The sequence below is a fragment of the Lolium rigidum genome, chromosome 6 (assembly GCF_022539505.1).
Source record: "Lolium rigidum isolate FL_2022 chromosome 6, APGP_CSIRO_Lrig_0.1, whole genome shotgun sequence".
NCBI lineage: Eukaryota > Viridiplantae > Streptophyta > Magnoliopsida > Poales > Poaceae > Lolium > Lolium rigidum.
The window spans coordinates 96,901,547-96,914,158 of record NC_061513.1 but is presented as its reverse complement, the minus strand read 5'-3'; the positions used below and the strand labels follow the sequence as shown (position 1 = coordinate 96,914,158).

Sequence of the window (12,612 nt, the reverse complement as noted above, 5' to 3'; positions counted from 1 at the left end):
ACCATTGCTAAGGGAATCCAATTTGGTTGCAAACAAGATAGCTAGGTCTAGCTTTCAAAGCATATATTTTTTGAACATGGGTTTTCAATGTTGATGTCTTTACATAGGACGACGGTACATTAGTTTTGTTTTACTTTTCTTGATAGCTAGGTCTAATTTTCAAAGTTACATGTCTTGTACCATGGGTGTCTTGCTGTCGATGTGAACGTCCCCTCCCACCGAAGAGTATTCTTTCTTTTAATGAGACATCAAATTGTTAAATATAGGGTTTGAACTATGTCTTATACCTGGGATGATGGTCCAATAGTTTTGTTTTACTTTTCCTGATAGCTAGGTCTAGTTTTCAAAGTCGTATGTCTTGTACCATGGATGCCTCGTAGTCGATGAGACATCGCCTCATATTCAAGAATATTTTGTCTTTTAACGAGATGTGAAAGTGTTAAACCTAGGATTTAAACTTTAACTAGCTGAGGTGACACTGCCCTCCTAATCATCCAATCGTATGTTGGTTCTCAATATTCAGTAAAGCTAGGCAGATGACATTCACTGAGTGGATTGCAACCTGAAACTGTATAAAAGTTGCAAGAGTACATGTAATTGGTTCTCTGTTGATCATTTGCGAGCATGCGATTGACACGTTGATCAAAAGTCGTCTAAAACTACCTAATCCATTCACCTGGCCGGCCGGTTCTGTGGGCGCCTGGCCTGGGACCACCCGTCATGACAGATCATCAGAGCACCATTTTGTTGAGCCACATCAAGCCTTCCTCCGCCCCGTCCTCGTCGAAAAGGAAACAGACAACGGGAATCTGACACCAAAAATCCCCCTCCGCGATAATAACGGCGCCACCAGCGGAGCGCCACAGTAGTTATCGCCCGTCTCCTCCTCGGCCCACCCGCGCCCGCCGCCCAAACCCTAGCCCCTCTCCCGGCGATGTTCCCGTCGGGGGCGGTGGTGGCCGCCGCGGCCGCGCCGGTGCGGCAGGTCGTCTCGCGGGTCGACAAGGCCACCAGCCACCTTCTCATGGGCCCCGACTGGGCCGTCAACCTCGAAATCTGCGACTGCATCAACGCCGACGTCTGGTGATTGCGCCGCCTCCCTCCCCCTCTCACCCCAAGCCCTGTACCCTCTCTGCCTCTGCGCTGTTTCGGTTCCTGCGTGCGAGTTTAGGTGTGGGGTTTGGGCGATTTTGGATTCCACCTATGTTGGCTGTTTCGATTGCCTCTGAATCGTGGTAGATTTTAGGCATTTCAGTAACATGAGGCTGTATCGGTATGCATATTTTATCGGGCTAACAAGATGGTCTTCAGGTTCTAGTACAGGATGGAATGCTTTTAGTGGTGAACCAAACCCACCGACGATGAAAGCAAAAACATGGGGGATTTTTGTCATTGTAAAGACCAAATAGTCACCAAAATTCATGATGCTAATTTTCTCGCACATACATTATAGGGGCTAGCCAAGTGTCCGTACGAGCGTTGCTACGGCCTATTGCTTCATATGTCTCATATGTAAAATATGAGATGCTCTGTTTTTTCGCCGCATAGTTGCACATGTTAACCCCTCTGCTTTTAACATCACAAGTTAATTAGAATCGAAAACACAGTAGATTTGATTTTGGAAATCCCTGTTATTATTTTTTTCACGAATTTGTAAGTTTTCTAATTATCCTCTTGAACTCGTGTGCTGCTCCGGGCAGAAGAACATGGTCTCATATCTTTTTCATACCTTAGAAAAAACAGGTACGTAGTGATAGTATAAGAAGATTACTTTTGCAAATGAACGCTGCAAGCGCAACGAGCTAGAGACCTCACAACGAACGTGGATGTCTACCATGTACTTCCTCTATTTCGCCAAGTGCATCAGAATGGTCTCTTGTTCCTTCTATAAGTATTGCAACTCATCATTAAAAAAAAGCTACAATTGGCAACTCATCATTAAAAAAAGGGTGGCGCTGAGCGTCCCCCGGGGGATCAAATCCCCGATCCCCCGGGTCGGCCGCCGCACGATGCGACCGAAACTAACCGTTGGATACAGGTCAACGCTACAGTGTATAGGAAAAAAAGAAACAAAAAAAACGAACAAATTTCCCTCCTCCTCCACTTTCAAAGACGAGGTTGAAGCAGCGTGAGCAATGTCGCCTGCGCCGAGAGCAACGCGCCGGCAGCACCTCCGCCCGCTCGCATGCAGTACCGCCGCCACGCGCCGGCAGCACCTCCGCCCCTTACTGTCTCCGGCCGCAAGTAGCTTTGCTGCCGACCTCGCTGAATTCCTTGCAGCTCGGCGGCGCCTCGCGCCGGCAGCACCGCCGCCGGCCGCAAGTAGCTTTGCCGCCGACCTCGCCGAATTCCTTGCAGCTCGGTGGCACCACGTGCCAGCAGCACCTCCGCCCCTCGCATGCAGCACCGCCGCCCCAGGCTTGTAGCATCGCAAACTGCCGCAAGTAGCTTTGCCGCCGACCTCGCCGGACTCCTTGCAGCTCGGCGGCGCCCCGTTTGTAGCTACCCCCGCAGGCGCTTGTAGCAATGTCTGCCGCCGGTTGTAGCAGCCTTCGCTGACCCTTGTAGCAGTCGCCGACGCCTATTGTCGCAGCAGCCGCCGCCTATTGTAGCATCCGCCGCCGCGACAGGTAGCAGATGCCGACACTGCATGTAGCAGAAGCCGACGACACTCGCAGCATCTGCTCCCGTCCTGGGCGGCGCGACGACGCACCCTCGCCGCTTACAGCTCCTGCGCCCACACCTTGCAGCCGCGCCTGCTTTCTGAGGATGCGCGATGACTGAATGGCGCTAGCCGTTTGCATCAGCGCCGCCGAGGCAACCTGTAGCAAAGCATGGTCGAGAGAGGCAGATGGGGGTTGGCCAGAACGGTGGCGGTGCTGTGCAGCAGGAAAGTGGTGGCACCGGACGGCGGTGGTTCTGCGTGGCCGAGCGGCCGCGACTCTAAGTGGTTGGACATCAACGGCGGCACGGCCCTGAGTGGTCAGGGGACTACGGGTGGAGGCGCGTTGCTTGCAGCGAGGAAGAAGATGGGAGACGGAAAAGAAAACCGGATGGATAAGACGATAAGTGATGGGTGGGCTGCCAGCGTATAGGACGCGTGTCGAACGCAGGAGGCGGAGGATCGGAAGGACGCGTTCCCCCGGTTGATTAGAATCAAGCTACAATTGGCAGCGAAGAATATAGTCTAAATAAGACTAAGTCTGAATATTAACTGCCTATTTCAGTGGCCCTGCTCCATTCCACCATTATTTTGGATAGAGGGCGCCCGGCGATGTAGCTCCCGCTTGCGTGAACTGGATATGACCGGTGGATTTGCCAGCCTGAACGATTTATTGTCGTCCTGGTAATATCTCCTGTTCCGCTTAATGACAGCGGCATCTCACGATCTTGGGGCTTCCTGTCGAGGGGCTTTTGCTACGATGATGACAAACAGTGGGTCCGTATGCTCTAAATCGCCGGCGCGCTAATTGTCGTCCGCTCTGGGATTGTCGGCCGAAGCAACGCCAACGCCCGTTATCAAGCCATGCCCACCACCACGGAACCCATTCGGATCCACAACCACCAGGCAACCGGCCATGCAGATGTCGGCTCGCGCGCAGGCAAGCCGCGCATCCACCCACCGGTCGGGTCGGACTGATTTAATTTCTTATCCTCACGGTGATCTGCTTCCTTTCTTGTTCTCTTTCCATATGAGGATCATCAACAACGTCCGAGTCTTCCTTTCCTTCTGTGTCCTCTCACTCGCCGTCCTTTGCCACCGACAGGGGTGCTAGCTATCAAACCCTGTCTTGTTAATATGGAGAAACTCACCTATATAAATCGGCGAGAGTTCCATATAATAAAGCGATGTGGGACTAATCTGAGCGAACCGCGGTTTGATGCGGAGCTGGCCCAGTACCACAGCTACGTGGCCCATAATGGCGTGAGTGGAGACGGTTCGAAAAAACAATGAACCTAATGTACGAAAAAATAATGCCAAGGAGACTTAACTTTATAGTACCACCTTGTTAACATGCCGACAGAGATCGATCGCGGGATGTACGATTTGTTGTTGCACCACGTATGGATGGTTCGCTAGCCTGGTTTTTATTCGTATATAGCTGGTTTTTGCTGGCATGGGATTGCTCCATCGCGTGGGATTCCAGACCAGAGCGCTGCTTTTTCTTAGCGCCAACGACGGAAAAAGTCTGACGAAGGAATGGCGGCTTTTTTGATGTACGAAACTTAGAAGCCCGGTTTTTTTTACCTACGAACACCACCGATTGCAATTTAATAGTAAAGATTTTTATATGTGAAAGAAGGCCTGCAGTCTCATATGGACTATGCTATTGTGAATTGAGGCTCATACATAACCCAGTCTCAAACATCAGATTTTTGACTTTGGAACTGTACCTTGCATCTGCTTTAGCCTATTGTTCCTAGAACAGTTTTAACTGGAAACATATTAACACCTTTCCATACGTACTTAAGTGTCAGGTGAATACTTGCATTCCACTGATATTGTGATGGGTACATTATGTTCTAGTCCAAGTGGTTGTCTGCTTATCTTATCATGCCAATCTGTAAACATGTTACTCAGGCAAACAAAGGATGTGGTGAAGGCAGTTAAGAAGCGGTTGCAAAACAAGGACCCGAAGGTTCAATACTATGCTTTGACGGTATGCACTTCCACGATGCCATGATGCGCACTTGAAATTGATTTTTGTACAACACGTTTTTTCTTTCATCACATCAATTTCCATCTAGTTTGAATTTATTGCAAATGTTGTTACTTCTCTTATGTAAATGTTAGCTTGATGGGTTCATAGAAGTATGTACTTTGATATGCAGTAAGATTTGAGAAACTATTCATCATGTTCATACTGGTTAGAATTTTTTTGCAGTTGTTGGAGACAATGATGAAGAATTGTGGTGAATATGTGCAGTTTGAAGTTGCCGAACAACATGTTCTGAACGAAATGGTTAAAATAATCCAGAAGAAGGTTTCATTACTCCCCTCCTTACTTTTGCATGCGCGTATCCTTTCCTAAATTTGCTCGTGAGTAGTTTTTGAAATCGGATTTTTAGCCTTAAGAGTTCTCAAAGGCATTGTATCTGCTTCTTTAATCGTATAAGCTGGGAACACAGAAAGTACCGGGAACATACTGGTATGAAACATTTGGAACCTCATGGATACACCAATTCTCCACTCTCAATTTTATTGTTTGGTTCTCTTTAGTTCTTGAGTAAGTAGTGAGCACTTAACCTAGACATGCCCTACTTCTTGTTCAAGATTATAGAGTTGCCAAAACTCACCCTTTTCCTACCCTACCGTATTAAAGGTTTAGGGCAGCAAAAAAAATGTTTTGTCTCACCATCTTCACTTTCAGAGTTTTATTCTAGTTGAATCTAGCCATGATTGTTTGAGCATCCTATCTCTGACTATCCCCTAAAAATGGTTGACATTTGCACCATCTTCATTTAGATAATGTCATGCTATTTGTCTTATTGAAGATCCATTGCAAGTTTGTGCTTATGATACATCCTATGTTATTCTGTTTTCTACATTAATTGGAGGTGGCGGTAATAAGATTACGATATTTTGTCTATTCGAATTATTTTCAGCATGATATGCAAGTAAGGGATAAAGTATTATTACTTTTGGACTCTTGGCAAGAAGCATTTGGTGGACCTTCAGCTAAATACAGGCAATATCACTTGGCATATCTTGAAGTAAAGGTATGCACTAATCCCTGTTTGCCCCCTAGGAAGTATAAATATCTATCCCTGTTTGTCCCCTAGTAGGAAGTATAGATATCTATCCCTGTACATCATTCCATATTCCATGTTTGTCACACGTGGGCCATGTAGTTATGCAAATATTTTTTTTTCTTTGAAGTTAAACCTTTTAGACGCAAACATAGGCTAATTGTTAATTTGTTTTACAGAGCACAGGTGTAGTGTTCCCAAGACGTCCCATAGATGCCCCACCAATACTTACTCCTCCTGCAACACACAATTCTCAAAACTATGGTTCACCCAGATATGCTGCTGGAAGTTTGAATGAACAAATGTCCGCTGATGTCGATACTCTGAGGTGATGCCATTCTTCTTAGTGCATTGAACTCATTTGACTTGCTGAGTTACTCCATTTCCTGGACTTCAACCTTTTTTCCTGTTTATTACAGTTTAGGGGACTTGAATAATATTCGTAATGTGACGGAGCTACTAAGTGATATGGTGTATGCTTTGAACCCATCAGATCAAGAGGTAAAATTTGTTGGCTTCTATCCATCATGGAAATTGATTGGAAATTTTGTTCCAGTTCAAGCTGATGAGTGGTCTCTTAAATATCTTTTGAACACAGGCTGTTAAAGATGAAATCATCACAGATCTTGTGAGCCAATGTCGCTCAAATCAACAAAAGCTCATGCAGTTTATCAGTTCCACAGGGTAATGTTATCAAATTTGGCTCTGTAAATATTGCTGTCGTTTTGTTCATTGTTTTTTAACGGTGGCGCTCATGACTGTAGCTTAGATGTACACCATATATCGTAACACTGCAGTTGGCTTACAGTGTGATACTTGATATTTTCGTTTACATTGTTTAGGAATGAGCAGTTACTGAAGCAAGGTCTTGAAATAAATGATCGCCTACAAAATGTACTTTCAAAATATGATGCCATCGCTGCTGGTACTCATTTGGCAGTTGAAGGTCCTGCCAGAGAGACAGTTGAGTCTCCGAGAGAGGAACCAATAGCAAAACCATCGCCACCTCATATTGTAGAAAAGGACATCCCTAATGAAGAGGAGGATGAGTTTGCTCAGCTGGCACAAAGGTATTGTCTACAGTATGCTACTTGTATTTTCTGTCACATATATTTAAGGTTCGTGCTTTATTCATCTGCAGAAAAAACAAATCCGTGATAAGTAGTGATGAGACATCATCAAGCACAAGTACTGTGGAACTTGCCCTTGTACCCATTGATATGCCAAGTTCAGAATCACCGCCTTCTGTGGCAAGCAATGCATTGGTTCCTCTTGACCCAGCTCCAAGTAGTAGTTATCAAACAAAAGAGCAGGATTTGATCGACCTTTTAAGCCTCACCTTGTGCACCCCTACTGATGAAACTTCCACTGATTCTTCAGCGCCGAGCCAAAATGGCCATCAGCAACCTGCAGTTGCAGATGGACAAGAAAACCCTACTGGTGTGCCACAATATCCTTCAGCCAACCATCCATACCCTGTAAACCAGGGATATACTCCACATATTAGCAACTACGCTGCACCTTGGGCACAAACTGGACCATATCCATCTCAAGCTCCAGCATATGCATCCGGATATCCAGCGCCACCATGGGCTACACCTCCAACTGCCAATTCTAATCCTTTCCAGCCAGCTGCTTACCAAGAACAACTCCCTGCTACCTATACACCTCCCTTAGCTTCATATACCTCTCCTTCAACCTCCCAGCTAACGCAACAGTACAATTCTGTGGGTTCTCCAACAAATAATGGTCTAACCATGCCTCAAGCCCCAGTGAACGTGAATCAACAACCTAGGGATCCTGCAGCAGCAGCAAGCAAACCTTACTACATACTTGATAATTTATTCGGTGATTTGATCGACTTGAAGAGCTCCAGTGGTGGAAATAAGATGGGCACTAGTTTGGGTAGCTCAAACGGTGGTCAACCTATGATTGGTGGAAAGAAATAAGTTCCTCTAAATGGCAATGGTTGATTGTAGATTCTTCGCGACAGTTCACTCGATTTAATGTATATTTGGTGTATATCTCTTCTTTTACATGTTTGATTAGGTTTGTTGATTTCGTGGTTTAGAACATTGTTGATGTACATAAAAATGGTTTATTGCATTTCTCTGGAGCGTAGTGCACTTGTCAGACTTGCAACACATAAATTATTCGGGAGTTTGGTCTCTTTTTTCTCATTGCCATGGAGCTTTTATTGGTTGCTTCAGGAGTCGGGAACAATCTTCTACGTGTTGTTCTTACTGAATTTTGTAGGGCATCTTACTGATAGGTTAGCTTATCCTTGTTTTCTTAGAACAACGTGCTAACTACAACGGCGGCTCCAGGAAAATGCTGGTGGGTATTCCCACCAGCCAAAAAATTGTTCTCAAAGCAAACAAAAACACGAGCAAACGCCTATAATTTTCACAAAGCTTAGAAAAGCACAAACAAAAACCTATATAGGCTATATTTTCAGTTGGACAATAATTTCAATAGAACTATAACAATTATTTCAGTACAATACATAATACTAAAGTGCTTAAATCCATACAAATTGAAGTACAACAACAAATTTCAATGGAAAGAGGCGGTACCTCTTACAATATAACTTTGCGGGCACCCTTTTGGAAGAGATTGATGACATCATCATCCTTCACTTGATTGAATAATTCTCTCTCAACAAATGTAACCATGCAATTGTTCAAGTAATCATCACTCATCTTGTTTCTTAGCTTATTCTTCACATAATTCATGGAGGAGAATACCCTTTCAACACTGGCAGTAGCTACTGGCAAAATCAGTACCAACTTGAGAAGCTTGTAAACAATAAAGTACCGTGCATGCATATTTGTCTCCACAAGCATAACTGAAAGCTCAACTATATTCTTCAAATTTTTAAACCTTTCATCTCTGCGCACATGAGTAATATACATCTCTAGTTGCTGAAGTCTTGCCAATTCATCAATTGTGAAAAACAGTAGCATAAAACTGTGAAGCAAGCTTGACCAACTTATTTTGATCATAAGCAACAAATGGGCGAACGGGAGAGAATGCTGCCATGCAATTAAGTAGTTCCGTGTTTACCTCATCAAATCTGCCATTTAGTTATGAAATTTGCCTATCAATCACACTCACAAACATATCAACATGGAAGCGATGGTAATTATCTGCACCATTAAAGAGATCACCTCTTCTATTTCGATCAACAGGATAGTAACGCGCCTTCATATCAACAACTTTGATGTTGTGCTTTGTACAGAAAGATGTTACCTTAATGAGAAAATCGTCCCATCCGGGATCAGACCTCAAGCCCGCCAAGTGATACTTCGTATTGTCAAGTATTTTCCGCTGAATAGCATGAACAATATCTTGGTCTTTTGTTTGTAAAGCTCTGCTCAAGTCATCTGTGTATCCAAATATTTCTTGCAACAAGTATGCCATGAAAACAAACTCAAATGACAAAATTGATGTCTCCACTGATAGAGTAGCTTGAGCCTCCGCACCATGGTACTCTTTTAAATCTTCTTTAGGACTCTCTTTATTGCAGCATATAGAGAGAGGACACGGTTCACAGTCCTGAAGTGAGAGCCCCAACGTGTATCACATGGCCTTCCCAAACCCATTTCCTGATTTTGCCCAGTCCTGTTTGTACTTCTTCCAAATCCAATGCATCAATCAGTTCCTCGACTTGAGCAATCCGAATCATCCTCATCTTTTTGCAAGACATGCCAAGAGCAGTTAACAAGTGTGCAAGCTGCTGAAAGAACCAAGTACAATCTCCACTCTCCTTAGCAATAGCTACAAGAGTTAGCTGTAGTTGATGGGAAAAGCAGTGCACATAATAGGCTGAAGGAGACTCATCCATAATTAGTTTTTTCAGACCATTGGCATTACCTTTCATGTTGCTAGCTCCGTCATATCCTTGCCCACGGGCCATGGCAAATGTCAAGTTGTACTCCATAAGCATTTCTTGAATTGCAGCTTTAAGTGTCAAATAGGTAGTGTCCTCAACATGAGCAAGACCAAGTAATCTTACAACTGCCCTTCCTTTCTTATCAACATAGCGCAAGCAAACAACCAACTGCTCATTCTGATACACATCACTAGCTTCATCTGCAAGTATTGCAAACTGACCACCATCAAGTTCTTCAATGAGTAGTTTAGTAGTCTCCCGCGCACAACATTTGATCAGCTCATGTTGTATGTCATGGTGAATCATCCTGCAATTCTGTGGAGCATTGTTGAGAACCACCTTGTTAACCTCTTCAAAATTTCCTGCAAGCCAATTTAAGAGCTCGAGGAAATTTCCTTTATTTAGTGAATCTTCACTTTCATCGTGTCCTCTAAATGCCAAGCCTTGATGCAATAGAAACCTCAAACACTTGAGTGTCCATGTCAAACGCTGCAAATACAAAGACTTGTATTGTGAGTTGCTTGAACAAAGAGATGCTCAGATTGATGCTCTTGGTGTACAAAACATATCAAATTTCTCCTGAGCTTCAGCATGAGCACTACCAACACCACCTTCATGTCTCACCAATCTACTTTTCATGTTCCAGTTCCTAAAACCATCCTTCACAAATGAATCTCCACCGGGACATTTTGTTTTATCCTTGAACAAATAGCAAACAAAGCAGAAGGCAGCATCCTTTTCCACACTATACTCAATCCATGGAAATTCTGCAAACCAACGATGACAAAAGCGGCGATCTTTTCCACTCTTTACCGTGACAAAAAACTTGTGATTCTTTGGTTGGCATGGCCCCATCTCAATCTATCTCCTTCTTACTCTATCTTGATCATTGACAACATATCTTGATATGGGAATCCGCTTGCCAGGGTCATGTTTGAGGGCCTGCAAGTCTGCATGTGTTGCTTTATCATCTTCATCGGTTGACAAATCATCTTCCACGATTGGGGCTGTGTTTCCAACGCTATTGTCCGGTTCACGTTCTTCATCTGGTGTTTGCACTAGCGCCAACTGAAGATTGTTCTGAACCTCATCATAGAAGCACTTGATTAAACAAGAATCTGATCGATGTTTCATCTATCTTCTTTGCTTTTCAAGCTTTATTCCACATTGCATATATGCTGCTTCCAGCAAGCCCAACACCATTCTTTTTCTTCATCTACATAACAACCAAAACAATGGAAAATTTGAGATATGAACAAATGGCCTAATCTGATTTTCTATCTACTAATTTTAGTGCTAGTTTAGTAATCTACTCCTCTTCTAAATGCCTAAAATTCCAATTTGGTGCAAGCAATTTCAAATTTAATAGACAACTATGAACATCTAAATCCTAAATTGAAATGGGGAAGAGGCAAGAGAGGAGAGGATTCGTACCTGCGAGTGCGAGGGCGCGAGTCGCCGGAGAGGCGCTAGCCGGAGAGGTGGTCGCCGCCGGTCACCGCCCGTCGCCCTGCCCAGCCGCCAATCGCTAGGGTTTGCTCTGTGCCTCTGTGTGTGTGTCTCGTGCGATCGTGCTTCGGCGAAACGATACAGAGTAACGGAGTCGGGCGCTCGGTCGCTCACTGGGAGGAGGCAGCGTCCCGAGCGAGGCTGCGAAACGATACGGAGGCAACGGAGGCTGACTCTATGGGCTTGGCGCCTTGGCCGTTTGGGCCTAATAAATTTTTTTTGGCCGAATTATATTGGTATGCCTGGGCAAGCACCGCCCATGGCTAACCATGATGAGGTTTATCCAGGATGGGCCGAATAAAGGGAAGTCAATAGTTCTACCTCCATCCCAAGGCTTAAGGCCTATTTTTTTTTCCAGAAAGTCAAACTATGTTAAGTTTGATTAAGTTTTTATCAAAAATCATTAACATGAAAAGTACAAAATCAATATCATTAGATAGATAATGAAATGTATTTTCATATGTTATCTACAAAATATCATACTTGTTCATAAATTCTTTTAAAAGTTTGGTCAAATTTTACTTTGTTTGACTTACTGAAAAAAATATAGACCGATGGAGGTAGTAATGATATAATTCTGATCCCATCACAGCATAAAACCATGATGAGGTTTGTCCAGGATGAACTTATGGCAGGAATTAGTGAGTAATAGGAAATAGGTAGGGGTTATCTTTTATTTCATCCTTTACAATTAATGAGAATTAATTAATTTTAGCAGAAAGTAATGTTACTAAGGGAAGACATGTGATACAATGGTGTAACTGGTATTTCTTATTTTCTAAGAAATCATCTCTTAGCATCTTTCGATTTCTCTATGTTCTCTCTTCTCCATCTTAGCAAAAATCTTACCTTGCAGCTCGAAGGGAAACCTGATATCACTTAGCGAGAAAAACGCAGACAATATATTAGTGAATCCAGGCCAATTAATCGCTAACGTTTTGTGCTCTGAAAAAACGTAAATAAAGGAATACGTATCATCCAAAACTGTCTACCATGCTAGAACCAAAGTACTTTGGATCCTTCTCTCTACTTACGCTGATACACTGGTTATGTCTCGTTAAAAACACACACACAGCCTAGTAGTTTTTCCAATCACAGAGATGAAATTGCACTTCCTCTCGTCATTAATCGGGTTCGTCCCTGGGGTCGCACGCCAAGTCGTCCTACATAAAACGGACGTGACAATTGCAATCTACGGAGTGGCAGTAGTAATTAATGAGAAGATCTTTTTTTGTTTTGTTTTGAAATACAGTACAAAAAACCAAGGCAATATCTTTGCCTGGAAATGGAATCTTGGACATCTTGCCATTTCTAAGGAAACCATAAATTCCAAATTTAAACATAACGGCTAATAAATCCCCTCTCCTCAGCTGGAGTCTTCACAGAGTAAATAAATATTTACAAGCAAATAAATACTCCGTAGAAGAAAATGAATCGAAACCGGATCCATCTAAAAG

General features: G+C 43.7%; 1 protein-coding gene across 1 annotated transcript; it reads left to right on the top strand.

The window, feature by feature from the left end:
- Window positions 1-933: 933 nt before the first annotated feature.
- Window positions 934-7,931, top strand: LOC124660481 (TOM1-like protein 6). The gene is made up of 9 exons (XM_047198297.1): window positions 934-1,083; window positions 4,583-4,661; window positions 4,887-4,985; window positions 5,608-5,721; window positions 5,931-6,079; window positions 6,171-6,252; window positions 6,350-6,435; window positions 6,594-6,821; window positions 6,893-7,931. Exons 1-9 carry the CDS (start codon window positions 935-937, stop codon window positions 7,698-7,700), a joined length of 1,794 nt encoding a protein of 597 aa, XP_047054253.1. The 5' UTR covers window position 934; the 3' UTR covers window positions 7,701-7,931.
- Window positions 7,932-12,612: the final 4,681 nt, after the last annotated feature.